Source organism: Heloderma suspectum, chromosome 6, assembly GCF_057233095.1.
Source record: "Heloderma suspectum isolate Gila_16-S chromosome 6, 16-S_ref, whole genome shotgun sequence".
Taxonomy (NCBI): Eukaryota; Metazoa; Chordata; class Lepidosauria; order Squamata; family Helodermatidae; genus Heloderma; species Heloderma suspectum.
The window spans coordinates 77,496,102-77,517,032 of record NC_139463.1 but is presented as its reverse complement, the minus strand read 5'-3'; the positions used below and the strand labels follow the sequence as shown (position 1 = coordinate 77,517,032).

General features: G+C 48.4%; 1 protein-coding gene across 1 annotated transcript; it reads right to left on the bottom strand.

Moving 5' to 3' along the window:
• Positions 1 to 231: 231 nt before the first annotated feature.
• LOC146341279 (uncharacterized) lies at positions 232 to 20,578 on the bottom strand. Its single transcript, XM_084807344.1, has 10 exons — positions 20,497 to 20,578; positions 20,037 to 20,163; positions 19,848 to 19,929; positions 18,652 to 18,725; positions 17,653 to 17,750; positions 15,376 to 15,438; positions 9,004 to 9,303; positions 2,155 to 2,281; positions 1,966 to 2,047; positions 232 to 394 (listed from the first exon to the last, which is right to left on the bottom strand). Exons 1-10 carry the CDS (start codon positions 20,576 to 20,578, stop codon positions 383 to 385), a joined length of 1,047 nt encoding a protein of 348 aa, XP_084663470.1. The 3' UTR covers positions 232 to 382.
• Between the last annotated feature and the right edge of the window lie 353 nt (positions 20,579 to 20,931).

The following is a 20,931-nucleotide window of genomic DNA, read 5'->3' as shown; positions in this document are numbered from 1 at the left end:
TCGATACCCGTTTTGAAATGGGATGACCAGAACCATACATCACATTCCAAGAGTGGATACAGCAGGATTTCACAGCATTTCACTGAACGAGCCACAAAAACCACAACATCTCTTTTCTGGCTGGGCCCCTCCTGTTGAGATCCTATCAGTGTGTAGGTGCAGTTTGGATTTTGGACTATTCATCTTATAATTTATTCTCCAGACAGTAATTAACAAACCAACTCCACAGATTGAGATTAGAACATTTTATTTTTATATGTACTGTGTGGCACTCCTCTGTTATACCAATTCTTTTCCCCAATCCAGAACAAATAGCAGGATAACTTCCTGTTGGATTCTGTCCGTTGGCATTTAGATGTATGTTCAAAGCCTCCTTCACAGCTTATGGCCATCTCTGCAAGAATCAGACAAGAGAATATAGGTTGCAAATGAAAACATAAGAAACTGCAAAGAGTTCAGCCACAAAGGGTTCTCATATCACCTCCTCAGTATCTGAACTTTCTCTTCCACCTACCTCATGCTCCCAACCAGAGTCACAGATGTACTTCATGAGCTACGTATTGCCAGCCTGTAGTCAAAGGGACTAGTGACATGAACTATTAATCTCTTGATATCTGTAAGGAGCAGTTCAGGCTAGGTCAACCTACTGCTTGGCATACCAATTGATAGTTGATCTACAGATAAAGCAATTCACAAAGGTCCCGGGGTATGGTCTGCGGGCACACAATTCAGTAACCTTGCTGAAGTTAAGCAGGTCTGGGCCTGGTCAGTGCCTGCCTTTTAAAACCACTTCTAATAGCACACTCAGGCAGTGAGTGCTGATGGAACTGTAACCAAACCAGGGTAAACTGAGAAACAAGGACGTATCAGCATGCTCAAGGGAATCCTCAAGTTTGCAAAAATACAATTTAAAAAAACACAACATATAGGTACAAAAATTCTCCAAAACAGCTCATTGGCACACTCAGTTGAAAAATAAAAGGCCCAAGGTCCTCCACTGAGCTTCATGGCTGAGTTGGGATTTGAACCTGGGTCTTCATAGTGTGAGATTCCAACCACTACACCACTATTGAGGACTATATATGAAATAAATACAATTATATATTGCCTATCACTATTAACTGACACCTGTTGCAACAGACTTTGATGAATAAGAGTACAGACGTTGACCGCAATCGCGCTTAATGGAAAACCAGAAATCCTGCATTAATAAACCACAATGTGAATGAGCTGTGTGCTGGTGCACGCTGCCTGTTCATGTCTACTTTGCTTCTTCTTTTGCACAAGCCCCTGAACAAGCCAGGAAGGGGAGAGCTTCACATGATGAAGCTCTCCCCAAACGCAAGATCAGGGTTAAGGGTGCCCAGACAAGCCAGTTTTAAATGACGGTTTGTCGTTGGCTTAAGAATCCTGACTCGTTTGGGTGTACTGAACCATAATCCTGGGTTCTGATTCAAGTGACGCTCTCCCTTTCCTGGTTTGATTACCCACATGCAAAGCAAGGAGCAAATGGGCTCCATGCACCAGGACATAACCCATTTATGACATGGTTTATTAAGCAGGATGCCTGGCCTATTGAACCCAAAGTTGCAATCTTACACTCAGGCTGCTTAACTTTTCATTTAGAGAAACAGAAAGCTACCTTATATTAAGCCAAACTAACAGTGTATCTAGCATAGCATTTTCCACTCTGACTGGCAGGGGCACTCCAGGGTTTCAGGTAGGGGTGTTCCCCAGCCCTGTCTGGAGATGCGAGGGCTTGAACCTGGAATCTCTTGCGTGCAAAGCAGGTGCTCCATCACTGAGCTACAGCCTTTCCTTGTATGCCAGTAAGACTGAACTCTGTATAAGGCTGCAGCCCAAGTGTTATTTCGAAAGGGCCCTTCATATGCAGCTATTGTTCCAAAGGGCTCTTGATAGGCAGCTATTATTCAGTCAACTCCTCGCAATACTTTATGTAAATACCGGATCAATTTTTTTCACATGCTCCCGGACCCATGGTGCCTCTGGATCCAGGCAGATTTCCTTCCCATCCTTCAGGAATGCTCTGTTAGATAAGGCGGAGAAATAGTTGGGTGAGCGAAGGGCTTTCACACCGCCAATGCTGGTTAAAAATGATCTTTCAAACGAGCTGGCCAGGTTGGGGAGGCTTACGTGACTTCATCTACAGGGCAGAAACGCCACCGGTAATGGAGTAATACTTGAACAATGAGCTCATCTGCGATCGGCTGAGTGACGAGCAGGTCGCACAGGCAGCGATGTGCCCTAGTCATGAGGGCAGCTGCAGAGGGAAACGACAGAGATTCACAGAGTAGCATTTGCATTTCCCTCTCCAGGACACAAACCCCCTCAAACATGTCAGTACACCTATCTGCCCCAATGGCGTGCAAGACAATAATCCCCCACTGAGAGATGCCAGGTTTTCATTTAAAATATGGGGGGGATTAGATTTCTATTTTTTTTTTTTTAAATCAAGCACGTTTGTATTAGGAGTACATTTTTATCAATGACAGATGTGTGCATACACACACTCCCTTGGAATAGTAGCCATAGCCCTATAATCCTCCTTCTAGTCATTATCTGAGCCAGTTTTTAACCCAGGGGTAAATTACATGCTATGTTAAATGCACAGCGCATCGCTGATTCTAACTTATTTTTTTACTTTAGTGTGAATGTGTGCCTCCCCCCAGATCCAGATTTGGTCCACCACACACATGCAGGGTGCGTTAAACCTTCCCACGCAGCTGTTCCCCCCCCCCCCGCTCCAAAATTCACCCCTCCTTCACAGGGACTAAAAAAAGAAAGAAAAACACCAACATATGTTTAACCCACACACAGGGACCCAAGCACAGTGGTCTCAATTCAGATCGAGCCCTGCATGCTTAACTAAAGTTTAAAAAAAAAAAAGTTAGGATCAGCTACACGCCACGCATACCATTTCATAGAGTTGATCTGAAGATATGATAATGAAGGATCAAAACTTCACTTCAACTCCCTGGAGGAAGCACAGGATAAAAACATGTAATAAATCAAGTATCTGGATTATACGGTTATGGATTGATTATGGATTATGTAACCATGTGCAAAATGCATTACTTGCACTACTGCATAACCTCAAGCAGCCCATAAACACCTGGGATTAGAAAGCAGGTTCGAATTTAGCACCTTTCCTTTTATGAATTCATCTCACACACACACACGCTTCACTCAGCTCATAATATTTTATTATTTCATAGAATCATAGAACAGTAGGGTTGGAAGGGGCCTACAAGACCATCGAGTCCAACCCCCTGCTCAATGCAGGAATCTAAGTCAAAGCAACCCCGACAGATGGCTGTCCAGCCTTGTCTTCAACGCCTCTAGTGTGGGAGAGCCCACCACCTCCCTCGGTAATTGGTTCCATTGTCGTATTGCTCTCACAGCCAGGAAGTTTCTCCTGATGTTCAGCCGGAATCTGGCTTCCTGTAACTTGAGCCCATTATTCCGTGTCCTGCACTTTGGGATGACCAAGAAGAGATCCTGGCCTTCCTCTCTGTGACAACCTTTCAAGTACTTGAACAGCACTATCATATCTCCCCTCAGTCTTCTCTTCTCAAGGCTAAACAGGCCCAGTTCTTTCAGTCCCTCCTCATAGGGCTTTGTTTCCAGTCCCCTGATCATCTTTGTTGCCCTCCTCTGAACCCTCTCCAGCTTGTCTGCATCCATCTTAAAGTGTGGTGCCCAGAACTGGACACAGTACTCCAGATGAGGCCTAACCAGTGCTGAGTAGAGGGGAGCTAGTACTTCCCGGGAATTGGAAGCTATGCTTCTATTAATGCAGCCCAAAAGAGCATTTGCCTTTTTTGCAGCCACATCACATTGTTGGCTCATATTCAGCTTGTGATCGACAACAATTCCAAGATCTTTCTCGCTTGTAGTGTTGTTGAGCCACATATCCCCCATCTTGTAACTGTGCATTTGGTTTATTTTTCCTAGGTGCAGAATTCGGCATTTATCCCTATTAAATGTCATTCTGTTGTTTTCTGCCCAGCGCTCCAGTCTATCCAGATCACTTTGAATTTTGTTTCTGTCTTCCAAAGTATTAGCTATCCCGCCCAATTTTGTGTCATCTGCAAATCTGATCAGCATTCCCTGCACCTCCTCCTCCAAGTCATTAATACAAACGTTAAAGAGCACTGGGCCCAGAACTGAGCCCTGCGGTACTCCGCTCGTTACCTCTCCCCAGTCTGAGACGATCCCACTGATAAGCACTCTTTGAGTCCAATTCTGTAGCCAAATGTGGATCCACCCAATAGCAGGGCTGTGCACCACTTCAGCCCGAGGCCCGAACCCCAAGTCGAAGTGGGCTGCTTCGGGCCACTTTGTGCCCCCTCTGAGGCGAAGTGGAGGGGACATGAAGAGGCCTGGAGCGGTTTGAGGGCTCAGGGCACTTTGGCCCCCGCCCCACGGTGCCTCCAGGTCCTTGCCTGAGCCACCTTTTCAACACCACCGCCTCTGCTGCCACACTGTCACCTCTGCCACCACCTGAGGTCTGGACGTACGACAACTCTTCTTCCAGGGAGATGCCATTTTTAAAATGGCAACCTCCTGGAAGTTCCAGGAAGTTGCCATTTTAAAAATGGTGACTCCCTGGAAGAAGAATCGCCGCGCATCCAGGCCTCAGGAGGTGGTGGAGGCGGCGAAGACAGCAGCAGCACGTGGCAGAGAAGGCGGTGCAATGGAGAAGGCGGCAGAGGAGGTGGTGGCAGAGGAGGCAGCAGCCCAGCTAAGGAGCTGGGGGTGGGGAACCCGCTTCAGGTTCCAGGTGGGTCACCCCCCCCCCGATTCTGCCCGAGGCGGATTGGGACTACCTCGGAAGCCACAAAGTTGGGTTGGGGGGGTCCCTGCACAGCCCTACCTGATCGTTGTTTCATCTAGCCCACTTTGAGCTAGTTTGCTCATCAGGATATCACAGGGCACTTTGTCGAAAGCTTTGCTGAAGTCGAGGTATATGATGTCCACAGCATTCCCACAGTCCACAAGGGAGGTGACCTGATCAAAAAATGGGATCAGATTAGTCTGGCAGGATTTGTTCTTGACAAATCCATGTTGGCTTCGAGTAATCACTGCTTTGTTTTCAAGGTCCTTACAGATGGATTGCTTTGTAATCTGTTCCAGAATTTTCCCAGGGATTGATGTCAGATGGATTGGTCTGTTGTTCCCAGGTTCCTCCTTTTTACCCTTTTTGAAGATAGGGACAACATTAGCCCTCCTCCAGTCATCTGGCACTTCCCCCGTCCTCCATGATTTCTCAAAGAGAATAGACAGTGGTTCTGAGAGCTCTTCTGCCAGTTCTTTTATTACTCTAGGATGCAGTTCATCTGGCTCTGGAGATTTGAACTCATTCAAAGTAATTAGGTGTTCCTTGACCATATGCCTATTGATCTCAAGCTGCAATCCTGCCCCTTCAGCCTGTACTTTGCCTTTGCCAGGGGGGTCATAGACCCTCTTTTGGGAGAAGACTGAGCCAAAGTTGGAATTGAGCACTTCTGCCTTTTCTTTGTCATCTATTATCATTTTGCCATGCTTATTTAATAGATGAACCACCATTTCTTTCCTCTGTCTTTTACTATCTACGTAGCTGAAGAAAGCCTTTTTGTTGCTTTTAGTATCCCTTGCTAACCTCAGCACATTCTCAGCTTTAGCCTTCCTGACGCCATCCCTGCAATTCTGTGCTACCTGCCTGTACTCTTCCTTTGTTACTTGTCCATCCTTCCACTTCCTATATGTGTCCTTTTTTGTTTTCAGGTCATCTCTAATCTTTTTGTGAAGCCACATTGGCTTCTTCTGTTGTCTTCCACCTTTTCTTCTTGTTGGAACCGTTTGTAATTGTACCTTGAGAATTTCCTTTTTTAAAAGCTCCCACCCATCTTGGACTCCTTTTCTCATTAGAGTCGCTTGCCATGGGACCTTACTGATCATTGTTCCGAGTTTAGTAAAATCAGCTTTTCTAAAATCCAGGGTACACATTTGGCTACACTCAGCTTTTGCTTCCTTTAGAAACAAGAACTCAAGTATAACATGGTCGCTTTCCCCCAGAGTTCCTGTAACTATTTTATCCACCAAGTCATCTCTGTTGGTTAGGATCAAGTCCAGGATAGCCAATCCTCTAGTTCCTTCCTCTACATTCTGTAGGAGGAAGTTATCCACCACACAAGTCAGGAATTTCCTGGAGGGGCCATGTTTTGCAGAATTTGTCTCCCAACAATTATCAGGGAAATTGAAGTCCCCCATTACTACTACATCATGCTTCCTTGAAACATTGGCTATTTGCTTTTCAAAAGTTTCATCCTCATCTTCTCCTTGATTGGGTGGCCAGTAGTACACTCCGACCACCATGTTCCTTTTATGATTTGCTCCATTTATTTTAACCCAGATGCTCTCGATGGGGCTACCAAGCTCATCCGCCGGTATTTCTGTGCAGAGATATGTATTTTTCACATACAGTGCAACCCCACCTCCCTTTCTGTTCTTCCTGGGTTTTTTTGAACAAGTTATACCCTCCAATTGCTGTAGTCCAGTCATGAGAGTCATCCCACCAAGTCTCAGTTACACCTATCAAGTCATAATTTCCCTCCTGTATTGAGAGTTCAAGTTTGTTCTGTTTGTTTCCCATACTCTGGGTATTAGTATATAGGAATCGAAGATCATGTGCTTTATAGTCAGGCTTTCCTCCTACATGTTTGTGAAGACTATTATTGGACACTACTAGAGATGTTCTCTCCGTTGCAGTACATAAGCCTTCATCCATTGTTACCCCCAATTTTATGTCTCCCTTCCCCATAGCATTCAGTTTAAACCTTTCCTGATAAACTTCTTCATGCTGTGGCCAAACACATTCTTCCCAGCCTTGGTGAGGTGCGTGCAACCCGTCCCTTGCCAACAGTCCATCTCCCAGGAAGTATAGCCCATGGTCCCAGAAACCAAAACTCTCTCATCGGCACCACCTTCGTAGCCAGTCAATTACCTAGAGTATTTTTCTTTCCCTTTCTATCCCTTTTTACTGGAAGGATGGATGAGAAAACTATCTGGGCCCCAAAGTTATTGAGTTTCCTTCCCAAAGCTTCAAAGTCTGACATGATTTCTGCATAGCTCCGCTTGGCGGTATCATTTGTTCCCACATGGATGAGAAGAAAGGGATACCTGTCAGTGGGCTTTATAAGTGCAGGCAACCCTTCAGTCACGTCTCTAATCTATCCTCCTGGGAGACAGCATACCTGGCGAGTCCACGGGTCTTCGCAACATACTTGGGTTTCAATCCCACGCAGCAAGGAGTCTCCCACTACTACTACTCTTCTCTTCTTGTTGTAGGCCTTGGTTTCATTGCCTCTGCTTGACTGACCTTCAGCCTCTTGCTTGCTCTCATGCAGGTTCCCCTGTAATTCTTCCTCTGCAGGCTGTCCTCCAGTCTCATCCTCAAGTACCTGGAAACAGTTCTAGCTCCACTGCTTCCATTGGTGCAGAGTGGCGTCTAGTTCTTCTGCTCCCTTTTCCAAGAAGTATCCTCTACTGCATTTTTCCTCACCTCAGCATTTTCCTCTTCTGCCTCAGCTTGCTGTTGCTCTTCAAGCGTCTGTTCTTCACTTTGCTGCTGTAGTTCCACCATTCTGTCCATGATCTTTTCATCATCTCTTATTCCCTGGAGGGTTGACAGTTGCTGCTCCAGTCCTCTTACTTTTTCTTCCAGCAGTGTGATCAATTTGCACTTGTTGCACGTGTAGGCCATGTTGTTCTCAGGTAAGAGAACCAACATTGCACACACCTTGCAGGTCACCACCACTGGAGAGTCTTGTCCTTCCATAGTCTCTTTTCCCTTTTTGTGTCTAGCTTTCTGATTGTACTAGAGTAGCCTGTGCTTGGTCCTCTACTCACTGGGGGTTAAAAACAGAGTTCCACTGGCATGGACACGTGTGTTACAAGAAAAATAAATTTAAAATGTTTTAATTTAAAAAAAATGTTAGGGGCCTCATTGGATTAGATCCACATTTACCCTGGGTCAACTGCACTGGTGGAAGCGGACCTCCCCTCCCCCTCCTTCCCACTGCAGCCCCTCCAGCCCCCTGAAAATGCTACACCGGGGGTCAGATGCTGCTGCTGAATGGGGTGAGCTTGGTGTGGGGGGATCCCCAGAAACCAGGTGGAGGGACCTTCCTCTTGCAGGTGGAGGCACATCATGGACCTAACCCATTATGCCAGTTCATTTATTACATTGACCTCCAAGGTCCCTTCCAACTCTATGTTTGCTATCCCACCCTCCCTCCAAGGAGCTCAAAGTGGGTGCATATGGTTCTCCCCTCCCACTGAATCCTGACAACAACCCTGTGAAGTAGTGACTGGCCCACGGCTGACCAGTGAACTTCATGACTGGGGCAGGGGAATTATTGTTATTATCAGTAATTAAATTTCTATACTGCCCGATAGCCAAAGCCCTCTGGGAGGTCCATAGACACGAAAACCATAAAATACAACGTTATAAAGTGTAACATAAAACAATGAAAAGATTAAGACTGAAGAAACCAAAGTAAAAGAAAGAAGAGGCAGAGGAGGCGTGTGGGGGTAGCATCCAATGTTAGTCCACTGAAAGAACGGGACCTAAATTAGTCGTACCTAACCTAAGGCTCGTTCATTTCTATAGGCCTACTCCACGTACGGCTAACACTGGATACTCCCCTCAATGTGTGTTATTAGTTCCGTGCCCAGCAGTCTGCGGCAGGATCCTTTTTGTTCGTGCCGCCCCGGCAACCTGGCCGCGGCTTTCTGCTGGGGGAAAGTCGCTCGCCGTCCGCAGAGCTTCCCGGGCACCGCGGCCGCCCTTTGAGCCGGCGGGCGGGGAGCGGCCGCGCCCCTCCGCCTCCTCCCGCCCCCGGACCGGGGGCCGGAGGCAGCGCGAAGCCGAAAGCGACGCGCGCTCCTCCGCCCCGCCGCGCCCGCGGGCAGCTTCGCCGCGGCTGTGCGAGCCCCTACCGGAGAAGAGGAGGGCGAGGAGGAGCAGGGAGCGCGCGCGGGGGCCTCGGCGGCGCCGGCTCATGCTGGGCTCCGTCCGGGGCGGCAGGGCGCGCTGAGCGGCTCCGTCCCTCCCTCCCTCCGTCCCGGGGCCTCTTATCCGCTCCCCGAGGAGGGCGACTCGGGCCGCGCGGGCAAGCCCCGCCCCGCCGGGCGGCCCTCGCGTGGGGGAGCCCAGGCCGGCGGGGGTGTCCGGCGCTCGCGAGGGAAGGCGGGGCCGGAGCCCGCGGCCGGGGCCCAGGAGGAGCGGGGCGGAGCGGCCTTAGAGGACGGCCACGTGTACCAGTTCATCCGCGAAGAACACGACTAACATCCCCCCCCCTCGTTCCATGCTTTGAAACACCACGGCCCCAACACCTCGCTGGAGTGGCCCGCTCGTGGCCCTGCACATGTCTTGGCCTACAACTCCCATGCTCCCTCACCACTGGCTATGCTGCCTGTGGCTGGTGGGAGTTGTAGGCCAACCTAAACCAGTCAGAGAGGAAGACTGGTGGATCTCCACATCTCAGGGCCCTTTGGCTCCTTGTGATGCTGGGTCATACTGTCCACATGATGGACGAAATCTGTGCCACAACTCCTTCCTGAGTGCCGCTTCCCATCAAGTCTTCTGGCATCTTAGGCCCTGCTCTTGTGACAGTGGTACTGCAGCTGCTGCAATGTGTTTGTCATACTTTTGTCTTTAAAACAAAATCAGATTCCACTCTATGTATAATAAATTGACCATATCCTGACCAGCTATATAGAGGGGGTGTTGGACCCAGATTTGTGCTGGATCAACTGCACTGATGGAAGTGGACTTCCGTTCCCTCTCCTTCCCATGGCATCTTCTCCCACCCCCTGAAAATGCTACAAAGTCAGGAGACCTTGCTGAATGGGGTGATCTGTGGCATGTGGGGGGGGGGGAATCCCCCAAAACTGAGCAGCCAAACCTTGTGAGTGGAGCCCTTCCACTAGTGGAACGCAGTTTCTGAATCCAATGCTATATACCCAAGAGAGAGAGAGAGAATATGGAATTCAACTAAGATTAAGTCTGGCAGCAACGAACATACATGGAAAGACATTGGTAAAATCTTTAAAAGGAGGAAATAATATTCAAGCCAGTGGATAAAGCTCTAGCAATGGTAATGACGAACAAAATATCAATACATATTGGAGGCCCACCAATAGCTAGGAAATGCAGTACAGAACCAGATATGTGATGTGGAACATTTTGGAGGAGTGTTTGAATTAAAGGACTGAAGGAACTTGAGCTTTTTAGGCAGGCATAAGTTTTGGTCCCAGAGATCTAGTCTTAGTTTAGCTTCATGCTTGTTTAATGAGAACTGTTAGTCTTTCATGGCTGGAAGCCACTAACTATTGCACAGTGTACCTTCTTGGGTGGTGGCTGTAGGGAACAATGTGCTACTTTGAATGTAACTGGGGAATAAGCAAGTCAGAGTTTTTGCTGCCAGCTGGGAAGGAGCAGCCTTGGGAAAGCTTCAAGGTTCTGCTTTTTGCTTTGGGGACATGATACTTCTTTAAAGATCTCCACTGTCTACCAGGGTGCCTGCTTTTCTCAGCATGTGTATTTGTGAATAGAATAAAATGTTATCACAAAAACACTGTGGCTGGGTTGACACGTAACACTAAGCCATGATGAGTTGCTAACCACTAGACTCATAGAATGTGCAAAAAGCCCACTATGCCCATTCTGCAGGGCGTGGGTTAGAATCATAGGGTTGGAAGGGGCCTACATGACCATTGAGTCCAACCCCCTGCTCAGTGCAGGAAGCCTGGTCCCAGGCAGTCTCCCATCCAAGTATTAGCCAGGGCTGACCGTGCTTAGCTTACGAGATCAGACGAGATCGGACGCATCCAGCCTCGGAGTGGGGTGTGTGAGCAGATTAGCCCATCGTGGGCGGCGGAAACTTCCCACAGACGACACACAAATCCATCATGGGTTCCCCCAGAAAATAAGTCGTCATGGCTTAGCATGTTGTGTGAACCCAGCCTTTAAGGCTCTGGTAATCTCCCTCCCAAGGGAACTGACTGTGGAACTTCCAGGGAACTTGCAGAAATGGTACTGTTTCTGAAGAAACTGCAGGCAATACGAAAGCCGTTTTCTGTGGTATTTGGTCTGCAGCAGCTTTTGTATGAAAAAGGATGACGTTCAAGTCCATCTTGCAATCAACAGCCAATGGCCTTCTTAGCTTCTTTAGAAACCAACCATGTGCATCTGCTTCTAGGGGCAAGGGGGTCCAACTCTCTGCCTGGATTCCAGTCATGGCATCATTCTTGGAGCAGAAGCAGCAGCTGCTCACGCTGTGCCTGCCCCATCTATCTCTATTTCAGTTTCCAGCTACATGGGCAAGGCTCAGGACAGGATGGGAGGTCAGTAAATTTAAGACAGGAGGGAGGGATGCCCTTGAGTCTATCCCGTGCTGTGGGGGAGAACCTCATAAGGCAAAGAGGTCAGAGCAAGCAGAACGCTCCTCCACGCCAAAGTAGCTCCATTACGAGAGCGGCAACAGCAGCTCATGTTCCGCGGCCTGCCTCATCTCTCTCTCCCCTCCAGTTCCCCGCATCCTCGGCAGGCCAGGCCCAGCCAGGGGAGGCCAGCGAATTAAACCCAGGGGTGGGGTGGGATTCCATCCTGCTCAGTTGAGACGGGCTGCGAGGGAAATGGCAGAATGTGGACAGGGCCAGTGAGGCTGGCGTTCTGGCAGGACCAGCCAGGGAGCATCAAGGCCTGTTAGGCCTTTGGTTTGAGAGCCTGCGGGAGCGCCTGCCATGTAAAGCATCCCTCGCTTACCGTGACTGTGGAAATCGCTGACTTCCCGTCCTGTTCCTCCTGGCTGGGGGCCCTGGCTGAGTTCAGTTTAGTTTTAAGTGAACGAATGTGTTGTTTTCCAGTTGAGGTGGGGGAAAATACTGGAATGTATCTGAGAAATGTGTTGGGGGGGGGCGGTGCTTGACAGGCCGAGCCCTGGCAGTCCCAGAATCACAAGGGAAGATTCACTCCTACTGTACACTGGATTTTTGTGGTTTAACACACACACACACACACACACACACACCCCAGCCAGGGAAACGTGTAGGACTGGCTGCTCATGTCGGTATGTGAAGGCAGCACAAAACCCTATGCTAACTCACATATGCTGACTCCTGGGGTGTGTGAAGCCTTTTGGGGCAAGTAATTGCAAACCCATTAAAAAAACAAAAGAAGTAATCCAGGAATTTCCTATAGCTGGGTTTGGACAGAAATGTGTCTGCTAAAAAGCAAAAGGTAGCAGCAAAGACAGGAGTTCATGATCTCTCTAACTCAGGTCTTGTTAATATTTTTTCTGAGTTTATAAACATTTTAAAGAATTTACTAATGATGTGTACAGATAAAATTCATCAGTATTCCACCCATATGGCAGGAGACAGGGCCGTGGCTGAGAAAGTGTGGGTTACCCAAGTCCTGCAAAGGAGCCCAGTGTTCTTATTCCTATTTGGGCAGGGGTGTTAGAGTAAGTAGCGTATGACAGCTCCGCAGTGCAGTCCAGTGTTGTTGGTATTTTAGGGAAATGCAGATGGGGCTGTGAAAGCGATTGTAGCGGCAGTGCGACTGATTAAGGGTTGGAATGGGTTGTTGCGATGTAGCTATAGCTTTAAGAGAACCTGCCACTTTTAGCTCTTGCAGGATACCCAAGTGGAACCTCTCCCCATCTCTCTCTTATGTTCTCCTTAGAGCTGAGACAGTGTTCCGCTCCACTCTACAGTGTTTTCTCATCTATTGCAGAAATAAAGAAACCTCTTGTGAAGGTACCTGGATCTATTGTGCATGGCCAGGATAGCCTAGCAGTGGGCTGCAAGCTGAGCAGGTCACACACACTCACACGCACACCCATACTAACCATGCCCTTCAACCCTGTCCTGGCCTTTGGCCCAAAGGACCATGCCAGGGGTGAAGGGAGGCATGGAAAGAACACAATATTTCAGCTGTGGGTGGAAAGACATTGTCTGGACACCCGCTCTACCCACTGAGTAACAACAGAGGGGCAGACCTGGTATACCAATTTCTCAGAGGCGAGATCTACCTCTCTTGGTAGGCCTGGTGCCCAGGCCTTATCGCTGCTCAGCCACCAGATCTACCAGTAATGGTAGACCTTTTCCCTGATACTATCAGGGCCTTTTCAAAATGTGTGACCAAGCACAAAATGAACAGTTCAAGGAAAAATATGCAATTCCGAAAGAACATTGCTGCACTTCAAAATTCAAGCCATGGAAAAGTATCGTTTGCTGATGTCAAAAGTGGCTGATAACAATGTGGAAAGTAAAGCGAGTCATCCAGGCTCCTCCAGAACCCTGATACCTGATCAAGCATCGTCATTTCTCCTTCCACTCCTAAAGACACTCCCCACAGACTCCACTGCTGCTCTCTAGGGCTGCCTTCCCCAGCCTGGTGCCCTTCAGATGTTTTGGACATCAGCTCCCACCAGCCCAAGCCAGCAGGGCCAATGGTCTGGAATGCTGCCATTGCAGTCCAAAACATCTGGAGGACTCCAGGTTAGGGAAGACTGCTCTAGAGAGCGTTTAGCAATGTTTCCAGGATGAAAGAAATCGTTCTAGGACAAGTCATGTGAAGTTGTCAATGTTATGATAAGGGCAATGATGCCATAAAATATAGGATATATTCCTAAGAGAGCTCTACTGTGTTGTGCATTGGGGGGGGGGGGGATCTCTTGATCCTAGGTGTGTGTTTTTTAATCCCTCACTCCAAATAAGCTTTGGTTGGAGTTCATGATCCGTCTTGATTATAACACTCTTTTGCATCAATACTGTTCAGTTCCCAGGACCTTTACTCTGCATGCGCTTTGGGGAGAGCAATCCTATGGCCCCCAGACAGCATCTGGGGGAAGGGCATAGGATATGCAGAGAGCTTCAGCTATTGGGCAGTACAGAAATGAATGAATGAATAAATAAATAAAATTTTGGATTCCTGGATCTGAGGTCCAAGTCAGTGCTCTGACCTGAGACCCAGGAGTCCAAGCTCCCCTCCCCCTCCCCTCACAGCTGGAACAGAGAGGACCATGCCAGCTGCCTCTACGAGGTTGCAAACATGATCTCAGATGAGAAAGTTGGTGTGCTGGTGGGTGGGGAGGGGAGGAGACTGGGGAGGCTGCCTTATGCCATATCCAGAGGTCACCCCAGCCTCTTTCCCTCCCACTCCCTGATGCCTCAGCTAGATGGGTGAAATGCGCATCTCACTAAAATGCAGAGTGGGGGGAGCATGGAGGCAAAGACTGCCTCTGCGCTGCTCCCACTGTGCATAGGATTCCCATCAACCTCCAAGTTCAGAGGCTGATGGGAATCATGATAGGATTGCACCCTTAGTGTCACAGAATGCGACGCTAAGCAACAAAGCACACAAAAGGAAAGTGCACAGGTGGGTTGTGGTGTGTGCAATATGCACCAATTACAACTGCTGTGCAGCTTTGCCCCCACCCCTCCCCAGAAAAATTCCAGTGGATTCCCATGCTTGCAACAGCCTTTGTGGTGATTTGTGTGGCTGCAACTACCTTGTTAATATGAATTACCAGAAAAGCCAGAAGAAATCACTTAGCATTTCTATACCTCAGTCCTATGTGGGTAGGCAGGGAGCGTATGCCTGGATGGCTCTCTCTCTGCAGTCAGGAACCCAGGGAACTCAATCACATGGAAAGAACACTCTGCCCTTACAACTGTGCACTTGAACAGGGTACGGGAGTTCTTTCAAGCCTCATGCATGAATAGGGATGGGCCAGGTCACCAAACACGCCCCTCACATGGCTCGGTGGATCCCCACAGGTTGCCCAACCCTGCGAGCCCCGCATGGTGATGCTTGCTCCCTTGCTGTGCCACTATTTTGCATAAAAATGGTGGCTCAGTCTATTTCGTAAATAAATTTTCACGCAAATGGTGGCCATAAAGAGACCATTTCCACATCATTACAGGCATCAATGATCCATTTATGCAACATTACAGGTGTAAATGGTCCATTTACACCTGCAATATTGTGTAGATGGTCACTTTACAGCTACCATTTGCGTAAATGGTTATTTGCAAAAAAGGCCCAGCCGCCATTTTTACACAAAATGGCAACTAGGCAAGGAAGTGGGCAGCTGTGCACTTGCCTGACGGTGCCTATTGAGTCGGGAAAGCGAGGGGATCTGTCGACTGATGTCTGGGAGACTGAGCTAGTGAGAAATTGACAAGCTTTGAGCCAGCCAGATGCCTGTGCCATTCCTGTGCGTGAAGGCTGGGCATACACAATCTCCCAGCCTCCCTTCATATGTTCATATAACTTCTGCATAACTTACAGGCATTTACCTGAACATGCAAAGGCCTCCTCCATGCAATCATAACCTCCATGCCATTTCCAGGCATTCCGTCCTGGTAACAAGGAATGTGTAGAGGGTGTGACTCCTTCCTGGGCTCTCCCCCAACTTCTACATGTTCATCAGAACTTGCACACAGAGGCTGCACATGCATGATCCATAGCCTGGGGAAAATGGAGCATGCAAATCGTTCCTACAGGAGCCTATTTTAAGCTCTGTAGATGGGACTCTTAATTGTGCAGAGGTGGTGTCATTCCCTCACTGGAAGGGCCCTCCTCCTCTGAGGATCTGGAACCCACATAGATTGATGCTGACACAGAGCCCCCCCCCCCCATCAGGAGGCCTGGGGAAGCCTGAGCCATCAGGTGAGATGACCACAGGTCTGTTGCTGCAGGAGAAGGAGAGCTCTTCCTCTGCCGTGGAGGCTGGGTGACCACCTAGCCCCCGAGAGCATTGTCACCTCAAGAAACAGGTTGGTAGGGCTCCTTGAAGAAGAAGTGCTTGATTAAAAGGGAGGACTCCTCAAGAGGAAGGACTCCTCAGGAGCAAGACTTGTAACAAGCTGAAGCTGAGCCCTGGGTGGGGCTCAGGAAGCTCTAGCAATATAAGCCTTCAGTATCAATCTAATCATTCCCAGAAACAGCATCTTGTTGTCAGCTCTAGCCTCCTGTTGTCCTGATTGTTTTTTGTCAAAGCCCTGGACTCCTGCCTGATGCTGCTTTGGAATTCTGTTTCTCCTTGGTTGATCTCCTGCATTTTGACCTTGGCTGTGCCTCAGACCTGTCTCTGGAAACCTATTTGCCTTGTGAAACTGTGCTTGATCTTTTGCACACTAATCTCCTATTGTGTCCATTGCTGCATTTGCCTAGCAAAGAGCCAGAGCTACTTAGGACAGGCTAGGTGGGGCTACTGGGCCTGGATCCCACTTGCCCCATTTCATTTGTTCATTTCACTTTGAATTAATATCTGAATAGGGCTCGCCTTTGCAAGGAACAGGTCTCCTGAAGACTTTGTTCAAAGGAAGCTGCCTTCTGATAGGCCAGACCATTGGTCCTACTAGCACAGCATTTGTCTACACCAGGGATGCAATAGGTGCAGGCCGCATGTGGCCTGCCAAGCCATTTTGGGAGGCCTGCCAGACCCATGGTGTCACCATCTTCCATGGTGGTGGCAGTGCCTGGAGTTTCCGGCACTAGCAAGGGAATGCCCAGGTGTGTGTGTGTGTCCGCCCGTCTCCCTGGTGCCTAAAAAGGTTGTGTGTCCCTGGTCTGCACTTCCTGGCAGCATCTCCTCAGGGTTTTAGTCAGGAGTCTTTCCTAGCCTTGCTTGGAGATACCAGGGGTTGAACCTGGGACCTTCTAGCACTGAGCTGTGGCCCTTTTCTTCTGTGTCCTCACTCTCTTAAGCCTGCCCACCCAGTGACTCTCTTGACCCACTGAGTATTAGAACATCTCTCCAGGAAGCAGCCACCAACAGAGCACCAGGCAACTCTAGGGGTGGCTGAAAGGGCCAGGTTGCTCCACATGCAGCCATAAGGGTGCTCTTTGGTGGCACTGATCCTCAGCTCTCCTCTTATCTCCCCATTTACTCTGGCATACTGTTTCTCTAGCTGGAATCATCTATGTGTGATTTTAGGAGGGATAAGAAGGAAAAGAGGGATGTGGCTTGTTGGATAGAGATGGGAAGATTTGCGTCATCATCCTCCATCTTATTCCTGTCTTCTATAGTACTGGCTACCCCTCTTAGCTTTGTGTCATCTGCAAATTTGATAAGCAACCTCTTTAATCCGACCACCAGCCTACCAACCCCAGTGTCTTTCTTTCTCTGGTGCCCAGCTACAAGCCTGCAGTAAGCCCATAAGCAAGGCTTGCTGGCAATAGCCCTCCTGTGCTATTGTTCCCCAGTTACCGGTATTCAGTCTGTTGTTCCGCAGTCACCAGTATTTTATCTATGGTCACTTTCAGACATCACTTTAAGCCATGGTGGCTTAATAAGCTGCTCACAGTAGCTTATTTTTTAAATAGTCCATGATGCCTCACCACACAACCATACTAATAAGCCACTGTGAGAAGCTTATTAAGCTATTGTGTGTAGTTTGACTCAACACACGCGCACACACCCATCCCGCTGCAGACCTCCCACCCAATCAGTGGTGCTGTTTCACCACTAAAGCACTGGAGGTTTGCAGGATCTGGACAAAACTTCATACACAGCCTCCCCCAGTCAGAAGGTACCTGATCCATCATCAAAAACCTGCACGATTACTCACCAAGCAGCAGAAATCCCAAGTGCAGCAAACAGGGGAATGTCTTTATGAAACCTTGGGGGTTTGCAGGATCAGGACCAAACTTCTCACACTTCGATAACCTTTTTGAGATGGGATAACAGAACTATATATCACACTCTAAAAGTGGCCACAGCAGAGTTGACATTTTCACTGAACTATCCAGAAGAACCCCAAGATCTCTTTCCTGCTTGGGCCCCTCCTGTTGAGATCCTATCAGTGTCTACATGAATTTTGGATTATTGAGCATATAATCTATTCTCCAGACATTAATCAACAAATCAGATCAACAGATTGAGATTAGAACATTTTATGTTTATATTTACTGTGTGGCACTTCTTTGTTATACCAATTTTTTTTTTTGTCCAATCCAAAAGAATTAGCAGGATAACTTCCTGTTCAATTGTCTCCTTTGGCATTTGGATGCTGCAGTGTATGTTCAAAGCCTCCTTCACAGCTTATTGCCGATTCTGCAAGAGCCAGACAAAAGAATATAGGTTGCAAATGAAAACATGAGAAACTGCAAAGAATTCAGCCGCAAAGGGTTCTCATATCACGTCCTCAGTATCTGAACTTTCTCTTCCATCTACTTCATGCTCCCAGCTAGAGTCACAGATGAACTTCATGAGCTACATGTTGCCAGCCGGTAGTCAAAGGGACTAGCGCCATGGACTGTGAATCTCTTGCTATCTGTAAGGACATGCTCTGGCTAGGTCAACCTTATGCTTGGCATACTGATTGATAGTTGATCTACAGAGAAAGCAATTCACGAAGGTCCCTGGGTATGGTCTGCAGGCACACAATTCAGTAACCTTGCTGAAGCTCAGCAGGTCTGAGGCTGGTCAGTTGTTGTTGTTCAGTCGTTCAGTCGTGTCCGACTCTTCGTGACCCCATGGACCATAGCACGCCAGGCCTTCCTGTCCTGCGCTCTCTCCCGGAGTGTGCTCAAGTTCATATTCATATGAGGCTGAGGCTGGTCAGTACTTGCCCTTTATAACCACTTCTAATAGCAAACTCAGGTGGTGAGTGCTGATGGAACTGTAACCAAAGAGGGCCAACTAAGAAACAAGGAGGTATCAGCATGCTCATGCGAACCCTCAAGTTTGCAGAAGTACAATTAAAAAAAAAAAAAACCCTATGACCTTGGACAAAAATTCTCCAAAACAGCTCATTGGTACTGTAGGTTGGAAAATAAAAGGCCCAAGGTCCCCCCCACCCCACTGAGCTTCATGGCTGTGTGGGGATTTGAACCTGGGTGTCCATAGTGTGAGCTTCTAACCACTACACCACTATTGTGGACTATATATGAAATAAATACAATTATATATTACCTATCGCTATTAACTGACACCTATTGCAATAGGCTTTGATGAATAAGAGCACAGACATTGATCACAATTGCGCTTAATGATAAACAAGGAATCTGGGATTAATAAACTGCAATGTGGAGGAGCTGCATGCTTGTTCACGCTGCCTGCTCGCTTCTACTTTACTTCCTCCCTTTGCACAAGCCTCTAAACAAACCAGGAAAGGGACAGCTTCACGTGATGTCCAAACGCAAGATCAGGGTTAAGGGTGCCCAGACAAGCCAGGTTTAAATGACGGTTTGTCGTTGGCTTAAGAATCCTGACTCGTTTGGGTGCACTTAACCATAACGCTGGATTACGATTCAAGTGACGCTCTCCCTTTCCTGGTTTGATTACCCACATGCAAAGCAAGGAGCAAATGGGCTCCATGCACCAGCACATAACCCGTTTATAACATGGTTTATAAACCAGGGTGGCTTTTCGTTATGTACAAACATGGCCTATGAAACCAAAGTTGCAGTCTTACACTTAGGCTGCTTAAATATTTATTTAGAGAAACAGGAAGCTACTTTATATCAAGTCAAACTAATACTGTAGCATAGCATTTTCTGCTCTGACTGGCAGGGGCACTCCAGGGTTTCAGGTAGGTGTGTTCCTCAGCCCTGTCTTGAACCTGGGACCTCTTCCATGCAAAGCAGATGCTCCATCACTGAGCTACAGCCCTTCCTTGTACACCAGCAAGAGTGAACTGTGCATAAGGCTGCAGCCCAAGTGTTATTTCGAAAGGGCCCTTCATGTGCAGTTATTGTTCCAAAGGGCTCTTGACGGGCAGCTATTGTTCAGTCAAATCCTCGCAGCACTTTACGTAAATACCTTCAGAATTGCTCTCACAATCATTTGGACCCATCGTGCCTCGGGATCCAAGCAGATTTCCCTCCCATCCTTCAGGGTGGCTCTGTTAGATAAGGTGGAGAAATAGCTGGATGAGCGAAGGGCTTTCACACCGCCAATGCTGGTTAAAAATGATTTTTCAGAAGTGCTGGCCAGGGTGGGGATGCTTACATGACTTCATTAACAGAGCAGTGAGGCCCCTCCGGGAGGACTTTCACATGAGCGATGAGCCTTGGTGGGATCATCCTAGAGGTCGCCTGTGGGCAGTGGCAACGTATTCCTCTAGTCATGGGGGCAGCTGTGGAAGGAAAGAACAGAGATTCACTGAATATAACTTGCACCTCCCTCTCCTGGACCCAAACCCTCACAAACATGCCAGTGCACCTAACGGCCCAAGGGAGCGCAAGGTAAGCTGCATTTTGACCTTGGCTGCGCCTCAGGCTTCTGTCTGAAGCACTCCTATTTCCCTCGTAAAACTGTGCTTGATCTTTTGCACACTAATCTTCTATTGTGTTCATCCCTGCATTTGCCTAGCAAAGAGCCAGAGCTACTTAGAACAGGCCAGGTGGGGCTCCTGGGCCTGGATCTCACTCGCCTCATTTCATTTGTTCGTCTCAGTTTGAATTAATACCTGAATAGGGCTCGCCTTTGCAAGGAACAGGTCTCGTGAAGACTTTGTTCAAAGGAAGCTGCCTTCTGTTAGGCCAGACCATTGGTCCTACCAGCTCAGCATTTGTCTACACCAGGGGTGCAATAGGTGCAGGCCGCATGTGGCCTGCCAAGCATTTTGGGAGGCCTGCCAGACCCCTGCATCTTCCATGGTGGTGGCAGTGCCTGGAGTTTCCAGCACTAGCAAGGGAATTCCCAGGTTTGTATGCATGTGTCCATCCCCCTGGTGTCTCCTTGAGGCTAAAAAGGTGGTGTGCCCCTGGTCTACACTTCCTGGCAGCAACTCCCCAGGGTTTTAGTCAGGAGTCTTTCCTAGCCTTGCTTGGAGATACCAGGGATTGAACCTGGGACCTTCTAGCACTGAGCTGTGGCCCTTTTCTTCTGTGTCCTCACTCAC